At 40.2% G+C, this 23,999-nt stretch overlaps 1 protein-coding gene across 1 annotated transcript in view; it reads right to left on the reverse strand.

Annotated features, from left to right (window-relative positions):
• ABLIM2 (actin binding LIM protein family member 2) overlaps positions 1-23,186 on the reverse strand; it is a 132,596-nt gene extending 109,410 nt beyond the window's left edge. Inside the window, exon 1 of the mRNA XM_065735833.1 lies at positions 23,012-23,186. Within this exon, the coding sequence (XP_065591905.1) occupies positions 23,012-23,027 (16 nt within the window). The 5' untranslated portion in view covers positions 23,028-23,186. The remainder of the gene's footprint in view (positions 1-23,011) is intronic.
• Between the last annotated feature and the right edge of the window lie 813 nt (positions 23,187-23,999).

Consider the following 23,999-nt stretch of genomic DNA (forward strand, 5'->3'; position numbering starts at 1 on the left):
GATAAAATTCAGAATCTGAGCCCAGACATTTACAGAAGGGAAATTACAGGAGCAGAATGAGGCAGTAAATGGTAGCCAGTGCAAGAAAGTTCCCCCAAAGAGCCTTGGAAGTTAGAAAAGCTAATTTATATCCATTGATACAGGAGGAATGAAACTATGGTATGAATTGTGACATTTTGAGGATCACAAATGCTGCAAGAAAGATGATAGGCACTGCACAGATGTCAGTATTATTTGGGGATGCTTCTTCTGGGAGTAGATGAATGCATGGGGCAGATTTTTTAAAAAATTATTATTTTGTTACATGGGTTGATGCTATACACAACACAAAAGGAGAAGAAGATCACTAAGTATTATTTTATCATTGTTTTACACACAAAATTGCAATTTAAACTGTCTGATTTTTGAATATATGGAAATTTCCAGTGTTTAACTAAGTAACTGGACTTAAAGGGTCTTTATTTCTCCATTCTCTTCTGGAAAGTTACATAGGCATTTCCATAATTTTGCATTCAAAAACTACCTATTGTACAGGACCATCAAAAAATAGTGTGGGTTTAGTGCTATGCAGAAAAAAAAAGTTTAATTCACTCATGTTATTACAATATAGAAAACTAACTTCAGCCAAGTCTCAAAAAAAAAAAAAGTAAAAAAAAAAAAACCCACATCCACACAGAAACCGATCTTGAGAGTTGTGAAAGCTGGGACTAGATGGAAGATTCCTGTACTTGAAGCATCACAAATATAAAGCCAGATCTGCAAGGCTGAAAATCCCTCTTTAGCAGCCTTCTCACACTTGCTCTTTGCTGTGACCAGGAATAGAGCAGGCTGACTTTTCACTTTGCGTTTCCCAGCTATCCACAGTAGACTGCAAAGAAGCAACTTCAGCTCCTCCTCCTCACTTATCCAAATGTAGGAGAAAGGCTTACAACCTGATGAATTTTGGGTTGAGTGGGCAGCAAGACACCTTCCCACTCTTATGTCATCTCCTCTCCCAAATACATGAGAGGAGTCTGGGGGTGTTTAGGCACACATGGCTGGATGAACATGGGGGGCTCCTCCCAGGGATCATCAATCAGACATTGCAATTCAGAAAACCCAAACACTTGGTAGAAGAACACAACTGGAATAAGTGACACCAATCCTCCAAATATTTGTAGACCAAGAGCTCAATGCATTTTTAAATCTTTTTCTCAGTATCACCCAACAGATCATCTTTCATTTCAAAAGATCACATCCTTATTCTCCGAGAAAATACAACTACAGAAACTAACAGCCTTTTGGGGTGTTCTGATTTTTTGGGATCTCCTGCAAGACCGTGCAGCTTAGAGCATTCCTGCTTCATGTCATCACTAGGACAGACACCCATGGCTGGACAGATAAACAGAAACCACTCTGTGCAAAAAAAAAGAAGCTATAGTCTCCTGCTTTTGGTAATCTGAAAAACTGACAAGATGGGTTTAACCCTGATAGGTCCAAATGAGATCCCAAGCAGGAAGCACAACCTGATGTTCAAGAACAGCACTGCTCACATTTTCAAAGACCAGCATAGAAGCTAAAATCAGTTCAGGATTCAATTTGTTAATTCCAAATGCAAAGCCTTACATTAGAAGCCTGCCTCAGAGAACAGAGGGGATTTGAGACACATCTCACCTTCCACCACTTTGCTCAGGACAACAACTCCCCATGTCCCATGCACTTAACTCCCAACGCTTCCAGCTCACGGTGACCATGCCAGAAAAGAATTTTCTGCCTGCTTTCCTAATCCCATCCTCTATAAAGGGATGTAGCTGCAAAGCAGCGGAGCAGATCCAAAGCCTGCTTGAATAGATTAATCTTGGTTGACAAATTTGCAAACAGTATGAACTGCTGTTTTGAAAGCAAAGAAAAAAAATATGTAATCAGTGGGAATCTGATACTGTTGGATTTCACCCCGCTCCCAGTGATGCCCACCATTACAACTGCTATTGATTTGGATGGAAGAATTAATTTATCATCTCAGCTACTCAGTTATCACTACCAGAAAGTTCAGCCTTTCCCCTGTTTGCATAAGGTTATAACATCTCATCAGCAACATTTGAAATGGGATTATGTCTGAGTTCTCTTTTAATACCAAGGAACAAAGCAAAAGGCTTTTTTCTTTCAGTACTTTAACTTGGGTTCTTTATAGTTCAATTCTAGCATGAGTACCTGTGAAATTCACATCTGCCTCTTTTATTTATTTGTTTGCTTATTTTAAGAAACCATCAAGAACTACTAGACTCCATTACCAGAGTATCAGCAGGAACCTGAGATAACCAAAATCCTTGAAACATTAGAGTACTACACAATGATTTATCATTAGAAGAAGTTTAGAGAAAGCTGTGAAACTACTGAATACAAGTGACCTGGAGATAATAGAAAGATCTTGTGAAACAAGTGCACTGGAAAGGCAGGTGCTGTCAGATTCACTCCAACACAAGGGGCAGCTGAGGGGCAGTGAAGTATGGGCTGGAGCTCCCTGGCTGTCCCGTGGTCACTTCTAGCATATCCAGTTAATGGAGCCATATTCCTGCCTGTCCCCTTATCTTTAGGGCATAAAACCATTGAGAACATGGGCTAGAACAGAAAAAAGAGTAGACCAGAGCAGAACATCATTTGTTCAAGGGAGATAGAGTCCTGGCTCCACACAGGACCTCTTGAAATTTAAACCCTATGGCTGAGAGCATTGTCTAAATGCTTCTCTCAAACTCCAGCAGCTTGGGGCCATGACCACTAGCCCAGTGAATCTGTTCTACACCCAACTACCAAAAGAAGATGCCCTAGGGAGATTGTGGAGTCTCCTTCTCTGGAGATATTCAAGACCTGTCTGTGCACCTACCTGTGCAACCTGCTGTAGGGAGCCTGCTTTGGCAGGGGGGTTGGACTAGATGATCTCTAGAGATCCCTTTCAGCACCTACAATTCTGTGATTCTGTGATTCCCACCACCAGATCTACAGCACCAACCAGGCTGTGCCCCTGCTCAGCAAACTTCCTCCCCTTTTCCTGGTGATATTTTCTTCCATCTGTGTCACAGAGCAGAGGAGGGGAACAAGTACATTCTCTGGCTAGGAAATGAACAAGTGTTTGGAACCAGGAAAAAAAAAACAGTTCAGAACAAATTTCCATGGCTCATTTCAATTTCCATTCCCCAGTAGAGTAACAACAACCATGCCTATCTGCTATAGCAACACCAAAAAGCAAAAGCAAAATAAAATAGCAAAGAATAGTAATTCATCTCACTAGTCAACCCACAATGAATTACCACCAACCATTAATTACATTATAATCTACTAACATTCCATTAACACTATCTGAAAAACAGCTTCCAAAAACATTTAAAACAATAAAACAGTAACTAAAGGACCTTTCCAAAGGTTTCTCTCTTTTTTTTAATGCGTAATTTCAAGGAATATAAAAATGCCTTGAAAAATTAATTCTGCAATATAAAAATGAACCCCTCCTGGTTTTATTTGCTATGCTTAATTTGGCATTACGAGGGCATTAATTACCATTTTATTGCAATTATACAGTTATAATATATATAGGTATTCACATTATTGAAGTGTTGGAGCTAATGCCACACGTGAGAACCTCTTGTACAGAATTAAATAGATATGAGTCAAACTGTTCTTCATCCACATCAGAAACATCAGCACGTTGCCTCCATTTTCACACTCAGGCTACACAATTACTGCAGACACTTGTCTTTCAGTGCTGCATTCATAGGAGAAACGCGTTACTTTCACATATACACAACCCTTAAGCCTGGAGCCACTGCACTACTTCTTGCACAGCTCTGCAACCAGCATTTCCATTGCTTTCTGATACATTTTTGAGCTGCAACAATACTCCTTGAGAATGTCATTATGTTCGCTGTGACAAGAAAACAAGAGAGAGGCGCTCATATTATGCAGGCAACAGATGCTGGAGCTGCAAATTCTTATCTAGCCTGCATGCCCCAGCTGGATTTGCATGCAGGGAGACCTCGTTTTAGGGAAGTGCTGGAAACTGGTGGCAATGGTCTGGTTTGGGGCTGGCTGAGCTCCAGCTCCTGCAGTCCCCACATTATATGCATTAGTTTAGTACAGCTTGCTGGAAAGGAGTGGTAAAATGCAATCCAATAGGATGGAAATCAGGATTCAAAAATTGGTTTCTACTCAGCAGGAGGAAAACTGTAAAATATGGCTGGAGGGCAGCACTGAAATGCGCTTCTCTATTCAAAATAAAAGAAAGCAGAAGAAAACACTTTAGAACACTTCACTTAAACTGAAGAGGCTTTTAGTTTTGCTTTGTCTGGGGTCTTCTAAGATTAATTTAAGATTGTAGACAAGGCCTAGTAAATACAAGCTGTACAGGAAAACTTTTACTTTTCTCTGCCTCAGCAGACCCCAAACAAAGAGAAGCCAAGACTTTCTGCAGTCAGAGAGAGGCTGGTGGCCACCACCTAACCCGCCAGCAGATGTGGGTCACACTGCAGGAAGGCATGGGCAGCTTCATCTGCCCACAGTCTGCTCCAATTGCCAATAATCCCACAGATTGAAGTCTGTAATGACAACGTACTAAGACAACGATTATGTAGGACACAAGTTGCTATTCCTTGACCTATATTCTGCTGAAAGGAGACTCTGTTTTGCTTTCATTGGCATAGCCATTCAGGACTCTGCTTAGGACACTTGATACTTAATGTTTGGTCAGCTGGTATTTTGGAAAAGTTGGAGAAATGGTGTTTAGCAGGGGAGGCCAGTCAGCTTTACTGTCTTGCAGGATTTCAGAACACAAGAACTCTTTTTACCCTGCCCCACATGACACAATCTACTCCCCAGATATCTCACAGAAACACTGGTTCTAATAAAAAAGCACCACAACCTTTGTTCAGTATGCTACACAGAAGGAGCAAGTGACTATTGCAGCACATTTTCAGTGTTTATTTCACAAAAAATATATATATAAGCAAGGATAATTCACCTCTCAAGCCAAACATCTAAAGTAAATGATGACTCAGATGATAAATACCAATTCCATGATTCAGTCTGTCATTTAGAGTGACAGTCTTGCTCTCACAGAATTAAGACAGTTCTGCTTTGTGATTAATGTAATCAACATTCACTCCAGCTGATTAGTTTTTCAGCACTGCTGAGCACTATCAACTTGCAAAGACTTTTATTTTTGATAGTGTCTCTTTAGGAATAGGTCAGAATTTCAAAAAATGTCCTTAAAACTTGGACTTGAACAGCTCTATGTGAGCTACCTAAGAAAAACAGAGTCAAGCAAGAAGAAGTGAATATCAATCTCATATTCAAAGCATGATATGAAAGGACTGATGAGGCCCTCAGAGTATGAAAAACGATAGGGTGTGATTGAATTATCTCAGCAAATACAGTTTATTACCTAAGAGCTAGAAAAAGGACACAGTAAGGGGTAACATGTTAAATAAGCACAGAACTAGGAGCAATTCCTATATCCAATCAAATTCTTAATTTTCTAATAACTTAGCCACAACTGGCACTGTGCAAAAATGAAACATCTTCTGGAAGTGCCTCTCTCTGCTCATTAACCACCTCGCTAACCCCAACCAGTGAGATGTTAGGTGCCAAAAGCATGAATCATTAAATCAGTCATTGTGACTTGCAAAAACTCTTAATTTGAGCTAACTTCCAGAGTCAGCAATTCTATCAACATTTTTCATACTGTCAGACACAAATCAATCCCATCCCTTTATGCTGCTCTAATAGCAATACTTTCCTGTGTCATTAAGCACTGGAAACCTCAATGCTACCTCAACTCAGTACTAGAAAAGGTACTGCAATTGAAGTAGAGTTGAAATGCCCAGCCCAAAGATGGGGATGACATGCACTTATGCCCCGAGCTATACAGCTTAATTACCCACTTCATATAACAACTTCACCAGCTGACATAGCACTGACAACCAAAGGCAGTCAGTTTTAAACACTATACTGTGTATCACTATTTTCATAATGACAATGGTTTGGACAGCTTTATATTTCCAAAGCACTACGAGGAAGACTAACACCTTCAAACTGCAATTGTAATCATTAAAAAATGAGTTTTCAGCTCTTCACTCCACAAAAACATGAACTTTATACAAGCACACAGGGATGTGAAATTTCTGTCTCCCCTTGTCCGCTGCGGGAGGAGCCATCTCATCTAACTCCAGGCACCTAAGATTTCAAAAAGCTGTTAAAGTGGGCTCCCACTATAATACCCAATACAACCTGTTCTAGTGAGCAGCAACCCTGCCCATGGCAGGGGTTAGAACTGGATGATTTTTAAGAATCCCTACAACCCAAGCCATTCTATGATTCTATGATTCAAGTAACAGAAGCTTCTGAGCTTGCAAGCAGATTCCCAGCATCAGACACCAATATCAGCTGCTACAGAAGTTCCTCTGGAGGTGCCTTCTTCTCACAGAGTTTTTGACTAACTTAGGCCCTATAAACATCTGAAAATCTTATTCTCCATAAGAAAAATACAGCATTTGAACTGCAAGAAAGTTTGAGAACTGTAAACAATTAAACAAGTATCACAGCTTTTGGAAGGCAGATTTTCCTAACTAGTTGTGGAGGTTGACAACACCTCTGTATCAACTTTTCTATCCACCACTTCATCAATGCTCTATAATCTTACTTGTGCTATTTGCACCCTTCAAGAACATACAGATGATTATGAACTTCTAATTGTGAATCATCCCAATTACAGGCTATTTGATTTTCCTCTGCAGCCATGAATCCATTAACAGTTTTCCATATTTCTGGATGCACACACCAACAGAGTGCTTAGTAATATGAACATGAGCAATGAACGAAAAAATTGAATGGAATATTTGAGCTGTATTGAAGTCAACTGAAATAACCCCATGTATATAATCAAAGACCTTAATATATATCTATCCTGATGGATTTTGTAGGTCTACCAGGTTCTCTGGAGAAGGGCTCGTAAGTACTTTGCATTTCTATATGATAACAGTTTTTGTTTGCTGAACTAATACTGACAATAGCAATTCATGTTTAATCAGGAGACAGTAATTTACAAACAAAACCACTTAGCCAGACCACAGTGTACAACACCACAGATATTTTACTCAAAACAAAGTTACTGTTTATAATGTTTTAAGCACGCCTCTTAGGGAGATATTAACGATATTTAACATTATATAGTAAACAAGAAATAGCTCTCATCTCTTAGCTTTAAAATTAGGTGATGAAAAAAGGAACTCTCTTTCCGAATAAGTATTCCCACAATGTTACAAACTCCAGATTTCCTGATTCTGAAAATTCAAGATATAAATATTAAATACATGTGTAAATTATGTCTTTAATGTAGATTCTTATGAAACTTTTACAGATTAATTGCAAAACAAAACAAACAAAAGATGCTGCCAAACACAGGCATCAACCAGAAGACAGAAGAACCAAGGAAAAGGCAAAATACACCACATTCTAATCTCCATGATAAAAGAAGAGTTACAGGTTCCCTGCAGTGGAGAAATAGCTGAAAGCAGTGGCTATGACTCAGGAGATCTCCTTTGGGCCTGCTATTCACAACAAAAAATGTTTTGTCTTCATGTTTATTTCTTAAGAAAACAGTATTTCAGAAGGAATACCTGCATCCATTGTTAATTATTCTTCATACCCAAAAGGATAAAAAGTGCCCAAATGCTGATTAACCATTTGAAAAAAAAACCAACAAAAAAACCCCACAACAAAGAGCAATGTTGCCTTATTCTACGCTTAATAGTTATTACTTTAAAAATCCATTATTTTTTTTTATAAAATGTTCCTTGGTGAAGGTGGTATCTTGGAGGTTTCCTATAAGAATGGTATTATTTTATTAATAAATGCACTAGTACGGTGGAATTCAGTACAGCATTCAGGGGAAAGTAGTCTAACTCCTACACCTATATTCAATAACATTTTCTGTTCTGCTTTAGAAATAGAATCTTTTAAGCTTCCTTTTCACAATTGCAGGTCAAAATCAGAACCTCAGTTCCAGCAGGGTTATACCTATATAGATGTAATCAGCAATTATTTACCAGCTGATTGGGCCAACCCTAATTCTGAGTTCCACTTAGCAAAGCATAAAGGAAAGTGGCTCCGAATCTTTTCTTTGTTCTCCAGTTAAGCAGCCAATCTGCCCCACACTAGTATGACAACACTCCCTGCAAGGATACTCCAGCAAAATGACACTGCCATGCATTTTCCATTTCCATATTCGATCTGTTAAGAATTATCAGAAACTAGCAAGACACTGAAAATAAGCTAATTTTAATCAAGCTGAAATTGACTGAGATTAATTTTTTCATTCATAGTGTATTTTCTGTTATAAAGCAGTAATATATACAAAGCTAGCATTACCAATTTAAAATGCATTCTTCTACCAACACAGAAAGATTTATTTTACTTAAAACTGATCCAAACCCTTTCATGGTCCACTCAGGTCCACTCAAGGGCTTTAATGATAATATGCTAATCATAAACTCGGTTACGTATTAAATCTATTTATTATGGATTATCCCATAGTTTGAGTTATGAACATAATCAGAAAAATTAATAAAACAAGTTCTGACATTTTTAAAACAGAAGTTGGTCTAATCTTTCTCATAATGTTTCATAATCATTTAACAGATGGTTTTATGTTAATGAGATTCTACCTTTCCTAGATATATATCTAGGAATTCACTATGTTTTTTATTAATTCCACAGGAAAATAATGGTCATATTGATTTCAAGTTGAAATTTCAATGATCCTAGAATTAGACTAGTTGTAGTAATAGCATATTAAATTAAAATTAAAAGCTGAAATAAATTCTATTTATGCAGAAAAATATGCAGAATTTTGGTAATGTACTGCCTTTTTCCCTCGGATCAGCTTTGTAAGATTATGTATTTTAATTACCTACTGCAGAATAGGAAACATGGGTCTTGAATCCTTTCAGCTGTTCAGTTTATGATTTGCAGAATTAAGTGTGACCCCTTACAAAGCATGCACACACATCATAAGACATGACCATGGATTTAAAACAGTCATGTTAACTCTCATCTGAAATACTGTTATGCTACAGAAGAATATATTTTCATTGGAAGTCTGTCTATGTTTCTTTGGAAGTGCTGCAGTACAATTCCAGAAGTGTTACTATGCTCTTCTGCTCCAGTTTTAAATAAAAATTTAATCATGACAAAATCAAATTCAGCACTCACACAGACTATATTTAGAATCACAGAGTCATGTAGGTTGGGAGGCACCTCTGGATGTCATTGTGCCCAGCCTCCCCTTCCACAGATTCCCCTAGATCAGGTTCCCTAGTTCCGACCTGACGGAAGGACAGAAGGCCACCACTTCCCTGGACAGCCCACTCTGTTGGGATTTCTCTCCCTCCTCTAATGTTAGTCTGAACTTCCAGTGCTGGAAACCTGTCACACTGACTCATTCTTTCATCATGGGCAGAGGTCTCCATCTTCTCTCCAGAAAGGAGAAGTCTGTGTTTCAACATCCCCCCCAAACAAACCTTCCATTTCAAACTACTCTCTAGCATGAGCATCTCCACAAGTGCATGAGGACACTTTACAGCAGGGAGATTACAACCAGGCTCCCAAATTTAGCATCTACTGAAAAGCAGCCTGGCATTCAGTGCTGCCGAACAACTTTAACTTGGAGCATCTTTGCTCTTCTAGATTTTTACAAGGCATCTTTCACTGTAACATTCTTTTACACAAGTGACAAATCAAAACTTTTCTCTCTGGATATGCCACAATGTGTATGGGATGTCCAAGGCAAGGGAGAGTCAATGTTTCTATCTAGACTTATAGTTTTAAGTCACTGGGTTCTAATAGAGCAAAACCTAACTTTAGCTACACTACTATAAATGGTTAAATATTTTTTACAAATGCAAAGTGAAAATAACTTTCTTATCCCACAGCACTATTAATATCATAGTGAAGTAGGAGAGAAATGCCATCATTTTAAGTCTAGGCACATGCAAAACATGAAGAAATTAATCTGGCTTAAAAGTCACACACTTGATATTGTACTTTCTGGGGCCAGAACTCAGAAAAGTATTCACTTTGTTGTGACAGTAACTACAGATCCCACTAAACCATGTATCATATGGGGCATAATCTCAGGCACAAGCTTTACTATCCACATAGTACAGGAGTTCCCTTTCAACCCAAGTGCTAGACAATATGGTTAGTACTGCTCAACTAGCTGCATGTTGAAATTTGGCTTACTCTTCCACATAGGAGCACTGGGAATTTGAAATAGTTTTGAAATACTTGAGGCTTTCCACTTTCCCAGGGTATTAAGGGAAGAAAAATGTAAGAAGGAAAGAAAAGTTACAGGTCACCATATTCCTACTGCTGGTGACTTAGAACTGTACGTACGAGAAACACCAGCAAAAGCCACTTCATGCCACTTACCAACTTTAGTGTTATGTGCAGAAAGAGAAATAGGGCAGCAGTGGCTTGCCCAGCAATGAACATCTACAAACCCAGGTGTGATCAAGGGGTCAGAAGCATCTCACCAGCGTGACAGGTACAGAAGGATCCAAAAATGACCCCATCTACTTGGAGCAATAAATTCTGAGCTGCTGGGTCTGCATGCATAGTTTTTGCCACAATGCTTTATTTCCCAGCCCATAGGCATCAGACAGAATAGATGTTACTGAAATGACTTAATGCATTAAGCTATTTGTTTAATTCTGATGTGGAAAATGCGTCACACTCCAAATAGTTCACTATGTTAAAATGCCACCGTAGTGATATTTCATTTTATTCTAGGATCTATTTGCTTATTAATTTTATTCCAAATAATAATCAAAACCCTGTTCTTGCTTAACTATAGAGTTTTAGATGTGCTCTTAATTTCCCCTGTCATTTTCTCAAGATGAATAAACAGAACTGTTATCTGAAAATGATGTTTAAAAATTTAATATCATAGCATATTTTATCTATTATTTGTTTGCATTAGGTGACAAACACCTGCATACTTTCATAACAGGTTATTGAGTTAATTATTTGTAATAGAGTAGCTTATAGATAAGGGGATAGGGGGAAGGGATAACATTTTGGTGTCTACTCCTGCAGAAGGAACCTAAAGCTGTATTGGAATGGTCTGTGAGTAACACTGAAGGCTTTTACATCTAAAATACTTGAATCAAACATCCCTGAATAAAAGGTTCTTCAAATTTTAAAGTGTACAGTTTTCAATAAGTACTGCAGTTCATACAGAATTTTGTTTTTATAGTCTCAGTTTCTTATACTTCAGTAGGACTATAAGCAAAAAAGAACACATCTAGCCTTGAATTTGAAAATTATTATAAAATTGATTTCTAAAATAGTTTTGAGATGCATAACTTTTAAAACATCCTCATAAGCACTAAAAATGAGGCTTACTCAAGCTGTAAACAAGAATAATGACCATTTCAAAACAAAGGCACAATAAAATGCCTACTAAATTTAACTCATTTGTGGATTTGCAGAGGTTGTAAAGCACTACTAACTTGAAACATGTATCAGAAAAATTAATCCTCTTCCATAAAGCTGCACTACTTTGATAAGTCAGCAACCCTCGCATTAGAATGTATGCTTTCTTGAGACTCTCTGGACATGCATAAGATAAATTTAACCTACCAGTGCCTTATTCTGATGTTCTCTCGCAGCATACTTTGACAGCCATCCCCTATGGGGGCTGTAAGCTTCAAGGCTGCCTCTTGTTTCATCTGTGACTTCAAGAGAACAGCTCTGAAGATAAGCGCCAAGAAATTTCTTAAAACAAACTACAAATTCTGACAAACTTTGAAGTTCACCTTTCAATATACTTCCTGTTGTTTTGTGCTCAGTTAAAGCCCACTATGCGTACGATGCAGAGGATTTCCTGTGAAGAACCACAGAATGGCTTAAATTAGAAGAGACCTTAAAGATCATCTAGCTCCAACTCCCTCACATTGGGCACTGCTGCTACCCATTAGATCAGGCTGCTAAGGGTCCCATCCAACCTGGGGAGAGACCTCATTGCAGCCATCCAGTACTTGAAGGGAGTTTATAAACAGAGGGGAGAGCAACTTTTTATGTAATTTGATAGAGATAGAACAAGGGAGGAGGGCTTTAAAATAGAAGAGGGGAGATTTAGGCTAGATGTTAAGCAGAAATTCTTTACTCAGAGGGTGGTGAGGCACTGGCACAGGCTGCTCAGAGATGCTGTGGGTGCCCCATACCTGGAGGTTCACAAAATCAGGTTTGATGGAGCCTGGGTAGCCTGATATGATGGTGGGCAACCAGCCCACAGCAGAGGAGCGGAACTGGATGGGCTTTAAAATCCCAAGCTATTCCATGATTCTATGATCTATTACTACCACGTGCTGCTGCTGCACCTGTCCCCAAGGGCTACCATTCAGTGTGCCTTATCTGCTCCACGCCTCATTTGGAGGGTTCTCCTTATTCAGAAGGTGTGCTTTTCTTTACAAATGTTTGGTATGGGTAGTGTCACTCTTCTGGCACTGTGGAGCAATCATAACCTGATAATAAACACATGAAAACAGGAACTTGATGTTGTCACACTTATGTAGGAAACATTAGGGGACAGTCAACATGATGCACTTAAGGGTCAGGGTTTTCTTAATACCCATGGTTGTTTCAACACATTTCTAAGAAAAATATTGTGAGTAGCTTGGGGTAGGTCTACCTTATGTAGACAGATTTTTTTCCCAGTAAATAAGTTTGACTCAGTACAAGCCCTCAGGACTGAAATAATCTTCAACCCAGTAACTAAGCTCTCAGCTCACTGGGGAATACAAAAGCTTCGAGGAATCAGTCGGAATCAAAAATATTTTCCAAGTTACCTATTGTATTAATACGACCATGACTGATGAAAGATGAAGAAACTGGCTCTTTATCTTATTTCAGTTGGACTGTGAAGATCTTCTGCTAAGAGAAGGGTATCAGATGGCTGAACACTGGCTTCATTTTGTTCATTTTGCTGACCTGGCCTAGTGTTTGCACCCTATTCCCATTTCTGCACACACTAGATTACTGGCTGGGAAATGGCAAAGGGTATGCACATCATGGGCTTTGGACTTTTTCTGCTAAGGCACTGGCCTTTGGTGTGAGGAAAATATTAGCTTAACCCAGCCCCTAGAGCAAAGGGCTGCATGTTATCTCCTTGATGTTATACGTCACCTCTAAACAGTTCGAAACAACAGGCAAGTGACAGTGGCAGCTGCTGGCAGGGATCTTCTGGGACAAGGGTGTTGCAAGCTGCAGATTCCTTGGTGGGGCTGCACAGCTGCAGCTCCAATGCCAGAGTGGGCAGCCCTTGCATGGAAAATGTGAGTTTGCTTTGTTTTATTTTACAGGGTTGAAATTTTTTTGTGGGACCTTTCTTTTTTTTTAAAAAAAAAAGTAGTTTACATGCACAGCCTTATTTGACAACTGAAATTAGTTGTAATCCTGATTACTTTCTGGAATGAAGTCTCATGGATATGATCCAGATAGAAACAAAACTCGAGAAGGGGAATACCTAGGCTGCCTAGGGCATGGTATTAACAGCAGGAAGTCAGCCTTGTTGCAGTCAGTTATGTCCAACTCTGTTTCTTTTCTCTGTCCTTCCTTAATCCACCAGAAAAACCTAAGGACTAGATTGCATTTTCCAAAACACAGTAGAAAGCGACAAACAAAAGTTAACTTTTCTTTCTTACTTCTGAAATGTCAGTGACTTATGTCAACAACAAAAACAACCCAAAATATATTGAGCCTTATACACAGAAAGCCAGAATGACACAATGGATGTCAGACTGCTATTCCTAATGTTTTTACTCTCGACCAGTCCTACCAAACCCAAGACACAAATCTGTTCTCAGCTCCCCTATTTGTACACAGGAATTAACAAGTCTCTTATGAGAGCTCTGCAGCCAACTGGTGAAAAATAATGTTAGGAAGCTAATTACATTTTTATAAATGTAACATCAACATTACTATAATGAAATTCTACCATAATTAAATCCTGACATCAAAGACCGTAAATGTGAGGAGTGATCCGTCCTACCAAAATTTAAAGGAATTCCAGAAAAATATAGAAGTTTCTTAAGTTTCCTTCAATTTTGGGAGTAAGAACAGTTCAGCTGTTTGTGCTGTATGTAAAACTAGACACAGAGCCTCCCTGCAAAAACATACAGACTAAATAAATCACAGACAGATGAAATATAGGGAAAATTAGTAACAACAGTAATTACCCTCTTAATTGCATTATTTGTATGTAGAATACCTTTCCAAAGTTTTATTGCATTAATAACTTCCTGAGGACATAATATCTTGGTATGCTTACACAGAAGTATGCAACAAAAAGCCTGAGGAAGATGATAAAAAGAAACTTTAAAAGCTGACAGTGAGATGTAGCAGTCATCTCAGACACAGTAGTCTGGAAGAGATTGAAGTCTAGTGACAGGACAGAGCAGAGCACATACTGCAACTAGTTTGTGAGTCAGTAAAACCATTCCCTCCTGGACATGGAGCTCTCACTGTCCATCACAAGCCCTTGCTCACTGCTGCTCAAGAGCTATACATAGCTGTCAAGCTGAAATGTCAAACAGCCTGTGACCAATATAGGATCTTTGGTAACTGCTAATTCTTCATAGTCCAACAGTGTCAAAGCAGTGAAAATTCTTTCCATACTGTATTTTTTATTTCCATATCATAATTACCAAAATTTCTCTAGAAAATTCACTTCTGCTAACCTGCAGTCCTTTGCCTTCCAGGATGCCCAGAGAATAAGAGCCATCCTGCCTTCCAGAACCACAGCAAGGAGACATGGTGCAAGTAGCTTTCTCAGTCACATCATGTTTTGCTATTTACTCACTACTAAGAAGTCACTAAGTAATGCTGGACACACAAAATCTTCACAAGCCCATTTAAAGAAAATGAAGAACAAAAAATAAAAATATAAAAGTGAACTGTACTTTCCAAGAACTAACAGTGACTGGTACAAAAAAGACTATCAGGAGAAGCAATAAGTATGTTCTGTTGTCAGCTCTGCTCTTTCTAAAAACCCAGTGGTGAGATATGCAACTGGAATCAAGAAGTTACACAGTGAAGCTGCAAAAAATGGTCAAGCAACTGAATTTAAAAATAGCTTAAAAAAAACCTGGAATTAAACAGAAAGTGGCACAAATTCCAGATCTGAAGTTGTTGAGCTGTTTAATGTCCACTGTGCAAATAGCTATGCTGCAAGCACCTGTCTCTCCACTGAACAGATTGCAGCAGCACTTAGGAAACACATACAAGATCCTAATTACCAGGGCTGGAGTTGGGAGTGCCTCCTATACATTTCCAAAAATATTAGGTACCAAGAATCTGCCTTGTTCTAATTTTTTTCAGGATGGGTAAATCAAGCATGTATCCAACCAACGTTGTAGCAGCTTCTGACAGCTCTAACTTAACAGCCAGGCTTATTCTGCCAACTTCCATTTGCAGCTAGATCTGTGCACAGCTTTCGAAAATAACCATGACTATGGCATGCTTCTAGATCTATGTAGACCTTATGTGCTTTAGAGACAAGATGCAGAAAGCCAAACTGAGCATTTTTTCAAAGCTAGCAGCATCACTCTCATGTTAGTCTCCTACTCATTACAGGACATTGACCACATTGTTCCCATGGAACGTCAACACTGACCTTGAGAAAAGCTCTGGCACGTCACAAATTTAAATTATAGTTCTAAGGAAATAAATCTGAATTTGAAATAAGTGCCTACTGCTTCCAGAGTTTTTCCTGAAAGTGCAGTATTTTACTTCCCTCCATAGGAAGAAATAATAGCAATCAAGGGTCCCCAGCAAAAATTAGGATTCAGTATTAAGTGAATTCTAATTAACATTACAAACAAAATTGAATCGGCTCTTTAGGATAGCTCTATTAAAATACAAATGTATATTAAAGTTTATTACCTTGCTGGCTTTTTGCAGACAATGACATTTAGGCCCAGTTATTGAAAAAGAGATTGAGTATTTTGTGTAAAGTAGCACTTCATCTTATTCCAGTCTTGTACGATTTGATCATCTTGTAAGATGTTGCTAAATCTGTTATCCACAGTTCTCAAATCAGGGCAATGGGCACTGCTGGACACAGGGCCACAGATGGTTAATCTGGGCTGATTCAGGCATCATTATGATCTTAAAGTCAATGAATATGACAACAGTGAGACAAAACATTAATGCTTATTACTGAAGTCTTATGTTTGTAAAAACACAGGCAATGACATATTAAGGCAACATCCGAGATGTTTTTTTTCATGAACAGCTGTTGCTACTTGAATAAAGATATTGAAATCTTTACTTCTAATTCTGTATTCAGTAACAAAAATAAATGGCCTTACCACAGGGTAGAAAAAAACAACCACAGCAGCTACACTGATTTTGACCCACAGCTGACAGATGCTTCTCCAAATCCCAGCACTTCTGGAGAAGCCAGATGTTCACAAAACAAACAAACAAAAAAAACAACCTGGTGTTGATTGTGAAAGGACCCTGGAGCTATGAATACGTAGCCCAAAGGAGAGAGTCTGCATCTTCCAGGCAACTACTCAACAGGCCTATAGTAGATAAACGCTCTTCCTGGTGTAGGAGAACGAGCAAATGCTCTTACATTATGCCTTCCCTAGAAGAAGCAGGTTTTTACCCAATTTCCTGAGGCAGTTGTGAGCCATTAGAATCAGTACGGTGCATGGGATGAACCTGCCTGAAGATCTCTGCAGCAGTTCCATAGGAGCCCTGCAGCTTCCCTATAGGGCACAGTAAGATAACCACAGAAAATTTGGAGTAGGATGCCTGGAGGTCTAACTCCAAGTCACCAGCAGGTCCTGGGCAGCACGCTGAGCCACAGACAGACCCCAAGCATCATAGGCAGGGTGCACACAGCCCCATGTTGACCTACTGTCATCATCATCATATACCTACATCCTGGGCCCCAGCTCAGCTCTGTCCCGCTCCAAATGCAGAGCATGCTATTTTCATGTTGTCTCTATTTAGTTCAAGTAGGGAAGGAACCACTGAGCACACTGGAACTCAGACCACAAGCATAATCCCTAACACTGGCAGTCAGAGCTTGCTGTGCAGCCTGGTTAAAAGAACAGATAGCATATGTGAGAGCTGCTGGGCAAGGTGCTGCTGTTGCTGCCAGACATCAGCTGCAGCACAGACAAGGCTCCAGCTGCTCCAGATTGCCTCGTGTTCCAGTTACGTGATTTGGCTGCAAACCCTTTTCCATTCCTGCCCTCCTGTCATCTAGGGTAACACCAGCAACATGGCCAGCTTCTGTGGTTTTCTTTGGTCTCTGTGTCCTACACAGTCACATACACGCAGCCTGGAAGATTAGATCCCCTGTATCTGCATTGTATCTAAAATTGTAACCAAAGGATTGTTCTAACGCTGTTGGTTTGCAAAGCCAAGAGAAACACAGGAGCAAGACAAACTCTACTAGGCTAGGGATAGTGAACTTCTCAGCTGAACTCTATTAAAGCCCCTTGCTGCTCAATTACAAAGTAAAGAACAGAAATGACTTGCAGATCCAAGTGAAGTTTGCAATACTGAGAACACCAACAGGAAGGGAAAAGGGCTGTAGAGAATGTGTAAACTGAGCAGAGCAAACAAAAGGAACTGAGATGAAAACAAAGATGAAACTGGAAAAATATTTTTCATGACTTCTAGAGCATTCAGATCACTTTAAACTGCAATATTGCAACAATATGCGACTTATAAATGCTCAGTGAACTCTTGACAGGAGTAAAAAATAAATCCAAATAAAAACAAGAACAATCTCATCGTAGATCAAGAACTCTCAGAATTAAACCTTGCATAAATATACATATGGCTTATTCATTTAGCCCCATTCAATGTTGCTTAGGGGATAAGATCCCAGTGCTTACTTAGAAATAAACAAGTTAAATGCTTTATGTATTGCCTCTGAGGCCTATTGCTACCTGTGAATCCACAGGCCACATACCTGAGAAAGAGCTACAGTGACCTGTTTTCTGAAGTGGCAAAAGGTCATGTATGACATACTAAAGCAGAACAGGTTCTTTCACTTCTGCATATGACAGACATGAAACCTTAACTCTATTTCTTCCCCAAGGATTTCACCATACAATCTGCGTCATAGGGATTTACTTCATTATGCTTTAAAGCAGACTTAAAGAAAAACAACTCCTGAGTGCTTACTGCTCCACCATTAATTCTGTATTCAGTTATCTGGGGTGAGGGCTTGTACATACATACGTTTCTATTTTGTCTCCCAAAACACACTTGACAAGAGGGAAAGGGAAGAACATGGGACATACACATTTCATCCTCTCCTGGTACATCAAACTGACTTATGCTAGAAATGAGACAATTGTAGAGATATTTGAAAACTTACAAAGAACTGACTGCTGAATTTGTGCACAATTAGTGTACAGTCATAACTAAGGTGCCACACTTGCTCCTTATATCTATCACGAGGAGTGGTTTTATTCTCTCACATTTAACAATTACTTAAATCACTTAAATTCTAAAAATAACGACTTCTAATTAGCAAAAAATAAAAATAAAAATGAAAAATATTAAAAAAAACATAATATGGGACCATTAGAGTCTTAAAATTTCCCTAGCAATACCTTATAATTCGGGAATGCTTATCTTTCATGGCTAACTGCAGTTAAATTTGTTTTCCTTTGCTATAGATCAACCAACTTGTACTACAGTTAAAGGAAAACCTCCAAAATAGAGATATTGATCAATGTCACTAATGCCAGTAGAAGAGATTTTATTTATTTATTTATTCAGAGAAAGGGAGAAAAATGGCTCCTAAAGCAGATGGAACTAATCACTGAATGGAGCTTATATTCCTGCCACAATCCTTTCTAAAATGGAGAAATAAATAATTGTGGTTCCTGCAAAAGAAGACTCCATCTAGATTTCACAGCACGAGCATCAACTAACCAGCTGTGAATAAATCCCTCCAACGTTTCAGTCAGTAACAGCTCAGGGCCTTGACACACTGCTAATAGACCTTGACACAGGGAATCTTTCAGATTTGGAAACGTTTGCCTGAAGTATATAATAAGGATGCAAACAGTGAGCCAGCAAATTGTCCAATAATCTCAGAACCCTCTCCACCTCCAGCACGTGAATGAATTAGGGAGGAGCAGCAGCACTCCACTTCCACCCAAATACGCTAAATTCACTACAGTGATTGCTTTGCTTGAAAACCTCCCCCATCAAGACTGGGAAATGCTGCTCTGAGCTTCCAGTTACCAACAGTAAGGAAAGACATTTCCACGGCCTGGATTTGGAGGTCGGTTAGCTGTACAAATGGGAATGATTTGCCTAAGTAGGGAAGACTGTGATCAGAGTTTCATAACTTTCCTCAATATTGGCCAGGCCATAGCACAGAATGAGGGAAAAGAAGAAAGTTCTATCAGTAGCCATGATTTAATTGATTTTTCAACTTTTTTTTTTTTAGCTCTTCACTTTTCTTGGTTTCCCATTTAATGAAAAAGTAAAATATGGGGCATTAAGTAGATAAGGCATGAATGTCCTGAGGCACAGAACCAAAAGTACTTCTGCAACATGCAGAAATGGCAGCCAGCAGCAGGCAGAAGTGCAGCCACACTGTGTGCTCAGCACTGCACAGGTATTACACTGCAGACAAGCAAGAAGCAGAAATTGCTCACAATCATACATTCAGGTTTGTTGAAGCAGAACTAGCTACCTTCCCTGACTGAGCAGAGCTTGGGACATTCTGCATTCAGAAGTTTCAGCTGAAGCAAATATCCCAATAACATTTTCCAACCTCATTTTCTTAGCATTGCTCTATATTCTTATCACCTATGAACGTGATGCTTAGAGAATAATCTCAACTAAAAGATACCTTAGCATAAGATACAGCTTCCTCATATATTCCATACGATAGAATTTCAGATCGATAATTACCATCAGGAAACACGGGCCACTGCTTATTTTTTCAGGGGAATTGTACCATGGCTAAAATGGCAAGGAAAAGAAGTAGCTCTAATTTTTTAATTACAAAACTTCAAGGACTGTGCGTTTTGACCTCCACACATACATATTAGCTGGTGAACTCCAAGGCAAGGAGACCTATTGCTTCTCCCATCCAGTAACTTAATATTCTCTTCTACCAGTGCTCAAAGTAAAAAGACAAAAGTAAAACAGTGTATCTAACTGTAAAATATACTACAGCTTAAAACAATAACACTATTGTTCTTATTGGCATATTTGCACGTGAACTTTGAAAAGGAGTTAAAACTCTTGCCAGTATGGCAAACCTGTGGGACCAGCCTGTGCAACCTGTGCTGCTGTCATCTTGCCCCAGTCAGGTTGTGAAACTCCCATCACCTGCCCTCTGACCCACACAATCAAATTTTCCCCTTAATGGAGTAGTTTAGAGACTAAATAGCCACAGGAATTTGTGTCATGACATGTAATTTAATCTAATCTAAGATAATTCACATTGTACATAATTAGCTTTGTGATTCTTTTCGCACTCAGATAATCAACACTGTAATAGCCTATTTCTGGGAACTGATGGGAACCTAGTTTCTTCAATCTCAAATTTTTAACCTACTTTCTTCTTCCAGCTATGATTTCAAGATGGCAAAGAACTGAACTAACAGACTGATCACATTATTCTAAGTTCTTGAGATACACTTAGAATACTATTCCATGAAACACTCCTTCTTAAAGAGAGGTGGTGAGTAGGCCTTTGCTTGAATTATTTTCAGATGAAATCGGGGGATGTATGTGGAATTCAGCTGAGGGGAAATAACGTATAAGAAAATCTAATTATGACATATATAATATGTTTGAGCTGAGTTTTCCTATGCCACATGATTGTATATTTTCTAGATCTAAAACCATACTATGAGTCTGTAGTCCATCAATACAGAATGACATTTCAAAGTACATATTATTGGGCTATTATTATTATATTACCAAATAGAAAGATTTGTACATCTAAAGCCAAATGTTACATACAGTGTACATGGACTGAGCAAAGGTTTTTGAAGTAGAAAGCACAGCTAAGATTGGCTTCATCTCACAGAGATCTGCCCTGGTTTCCCTACATGGGACTGATTTTGCTACCAAATTCCACTCCCATTTTCTTTGCAGAGGCAGAAATATCCTTCTGTTGCAGCAGCATCACAAAGTATTGAATTACAGCCTTTCCAGAGGAATTTTTGTGGAAAACTTTTGTAAACAGTAATCTTACTAAAGCAAATTGAAGCATTAAATTTGTTGCATGACATTTGCCTAATTGATGTCAATGGAAAACTCCCATTAACTTCACAGAGAATGGGTGAGCTCCTCGCATTTAATTTATTGTAGAAATTGACTGTAAATTGTTTACGCAGTTCAACAGACAGGCAAAAGGGAAACCTGGAAACAAAGCTGAAGTGACACTGAAAACCAATACTCCTAAACTACCAGTTATACTTTCAAATGAGAGCTAGGAACTCTCAGGGATTTTTTTTTTCCACTCTTATTCTCAGGCTGTTATTTTTATCTTGGCACTGTTCACTTTTGCTATTTCTTTACATCATGTTCGGTGCAATTACCAAGACAGAACTGTGTCAAGTCTCATCTGCACTGTTATCTGCTAACTCTTCTTGGTTTATAACTTTGCGACCAATTGAATTTGTGTTTTAAACATTCTCGAGATACAACTGGAATTTTCTGTAGCAGTTGAACAGAGATAGAGGGAGTAGAATTTAAATGTATCATAGTATTGCATATTTTTCCACTGGAGATTACAGCTTGGTAACAGGATACAATCCTGCGTGCAACTCTAATCATTTCCAATGCAGATATCACCATCTATGTTAACCACCTAGACTCCTTTAATGTCAGAAGAAAGGCTCAGGATTTCCATTCCTACTCTGCTCCCACAGATGCCCCTGTGCACCTGCCTCAGCCAGGGCTCTCTACCAGGGCTGGAGACACAGACCACACAGGAGCACAGCTGACAGGAATGCAAGGCAACATCGATGCTCTCAACAGAGAAAACACAAAGCTGCATTTTGATCTGAAGCCCCCTGCAGGTGTTTGACCCCAGGTCTTGCACTGTTTTAACAGGGAGCAATGCCCTTTGTTGTTTATGCTGCGCTCCCACTTGGCTTGCTGTGAGGATATGGTGTGATTAAGCATGTTGACATACAGAGTCAGCACGTAATTGTAGCTATTCCACATCTCCTTGTCGTTGTGGCAGAGGGTATATTTAGCCGCTACGGTTATGCTCAGAAGTGAAATATACAATCAGCTCTCAAAGCTTCCCCTTTCCCTAAGCACAAGCCTGTGTTTGCCTTAAAGACTGTAATATTCGGTGATCAGCTGCGCTCTGAAACAACCACCCCCTGTGCCACCCGATGCAGACAAATGCAGAATCGCTGGAAAACACAATTCCGAGCCAGTTCTCAAATACTGCTTGTGTCACGGCACGAATTACTTTCGCATCGCCCTAGGCAACTGGAACTCCTGCGTGGGAATCCTACTCGAGGTTCCGATGTAATCTTCTCGATTTTCCCCTCCGCTGCCACCAGCTCGGCCAGGAACAGAGGCCGAGCTTTCACCCCAAATACCCCCCCATCCGAAGTTCCCTGGAGATGCGGGAGGGGCAGAAGGAGGACCCACGCACCCCAGCCGCTGTCGGGAGCGGTGTCTGCCGAGCCTATCCGGGGGTCTCCCACGGGGGCTGCGGGCGGTGCCCGCGGCGAGGGCGGCCCCGAAGGAGCACCCGGCTCAGCACGATCTCCCCGACATCTGCATCTTCCCCCGCGCTGCGACAGCGACAGCTCCCCACAGAGATGCACAGACATCCTTTTTTTTTTTTTCCATCTTCCAAATGGACAATCCTCAGCTTTCTCCAGCACACAGACCCCCCCCCTCCGGAGCGCTCTCCCCCTCCCCGAGCAGGGTTAGCGGTGGGCTCGCCGCTTACCTGTGCCGGTGCTCATGGCGTGCAGAGGGGCAGCACCCGCCGCTCCGCTCCGCTCCGTTCCGCCGTCACCGCGTCTCCGCGGGCGGCACCGGGCCCATCCCCGCCCGCAGCGGGGCAGGCGGCTCCGCCCCGCCGCCAGGTGCCCGCACCCCCGGCACAGCGGGCACCTTGGGAAGTGTAGGCAGCCCCGCGGACTACATCCCCCTCCGTGCCTTGCTTTTCCTGCGGGCAGCGCTGCTGCAGCCCTCCCCGCAGCCTGCTCCCACCTGCTGCCCTATGCTCCGCGGGTGAGATCGTCTTCTGCATCATCCTGCCCTGCTGGTGCGCGGTTGGCGTATCCGCCAAAGAGAGACCCTGCACAGGTGCTTAGCGTGTCCCCCGACGCCTGGAGAATGAAGATGAGGGTGTTTGTGCTGTTCCTCGGCTCGGCCTGCGCTCCAGGCAGCGCTGCACCACAGATGTCTGGCAGCACGTCTGATTATTAAGGGAAAAGGCAGTGCTTTCTGGAGCAGGTGAATTCTCACCAGCCCTTTTAATGGGAAACAGAGAAGGTTCACAGTGGTTTATAGAAACCAGACAGCACAGTATTCCACCCGTCTAAAAATTAACTACTATAGGTTTGTTAGAAACTACGTTCTAAAAAAAATAAAAAAAAATAAAACATCCATTTTAAGAAACCTAGTTAACTACAGCTGCAATTACATAACACAGCCTTGCACAGCTCCTTTTATGCTGAGATCAGGGTTCAGAACAGCTCAGTGTTGTAGTGGGAGAAAGTAGGACAGGGGGTAGAGATTGCTTTTTGCTCAAATAAAGCAAATAAAGCAAATCCAGGATTGAGAGCACCTGGAGATAATCACTACCACTAGGAAGACCATGAACCTGTTTGAGACAGCTCCGGCTGCCTCAAGAGGTCATAGATGGTCCACTGCAAAAAAACTAAAAACTAGGGATGCTAAAAACTAGGTTGGATGGAGCCCTGGATAGC

This window comes from Cyrtonyx montezumae, unplaced genomic scaffold, assembly GCF_038088225.1.
Source record: "Cyrtonyx montezumae isolate F1298 unplaced genomic scaffold, pur_monq_1.0 scaffold_2, whole genome shotgun sequence".
NCBI lineage: Eukaryota > Metazoa > Chordata > Aves > Galliformes > Odontophoridae > Cyrtonyx > Cyrtonyx montezumae.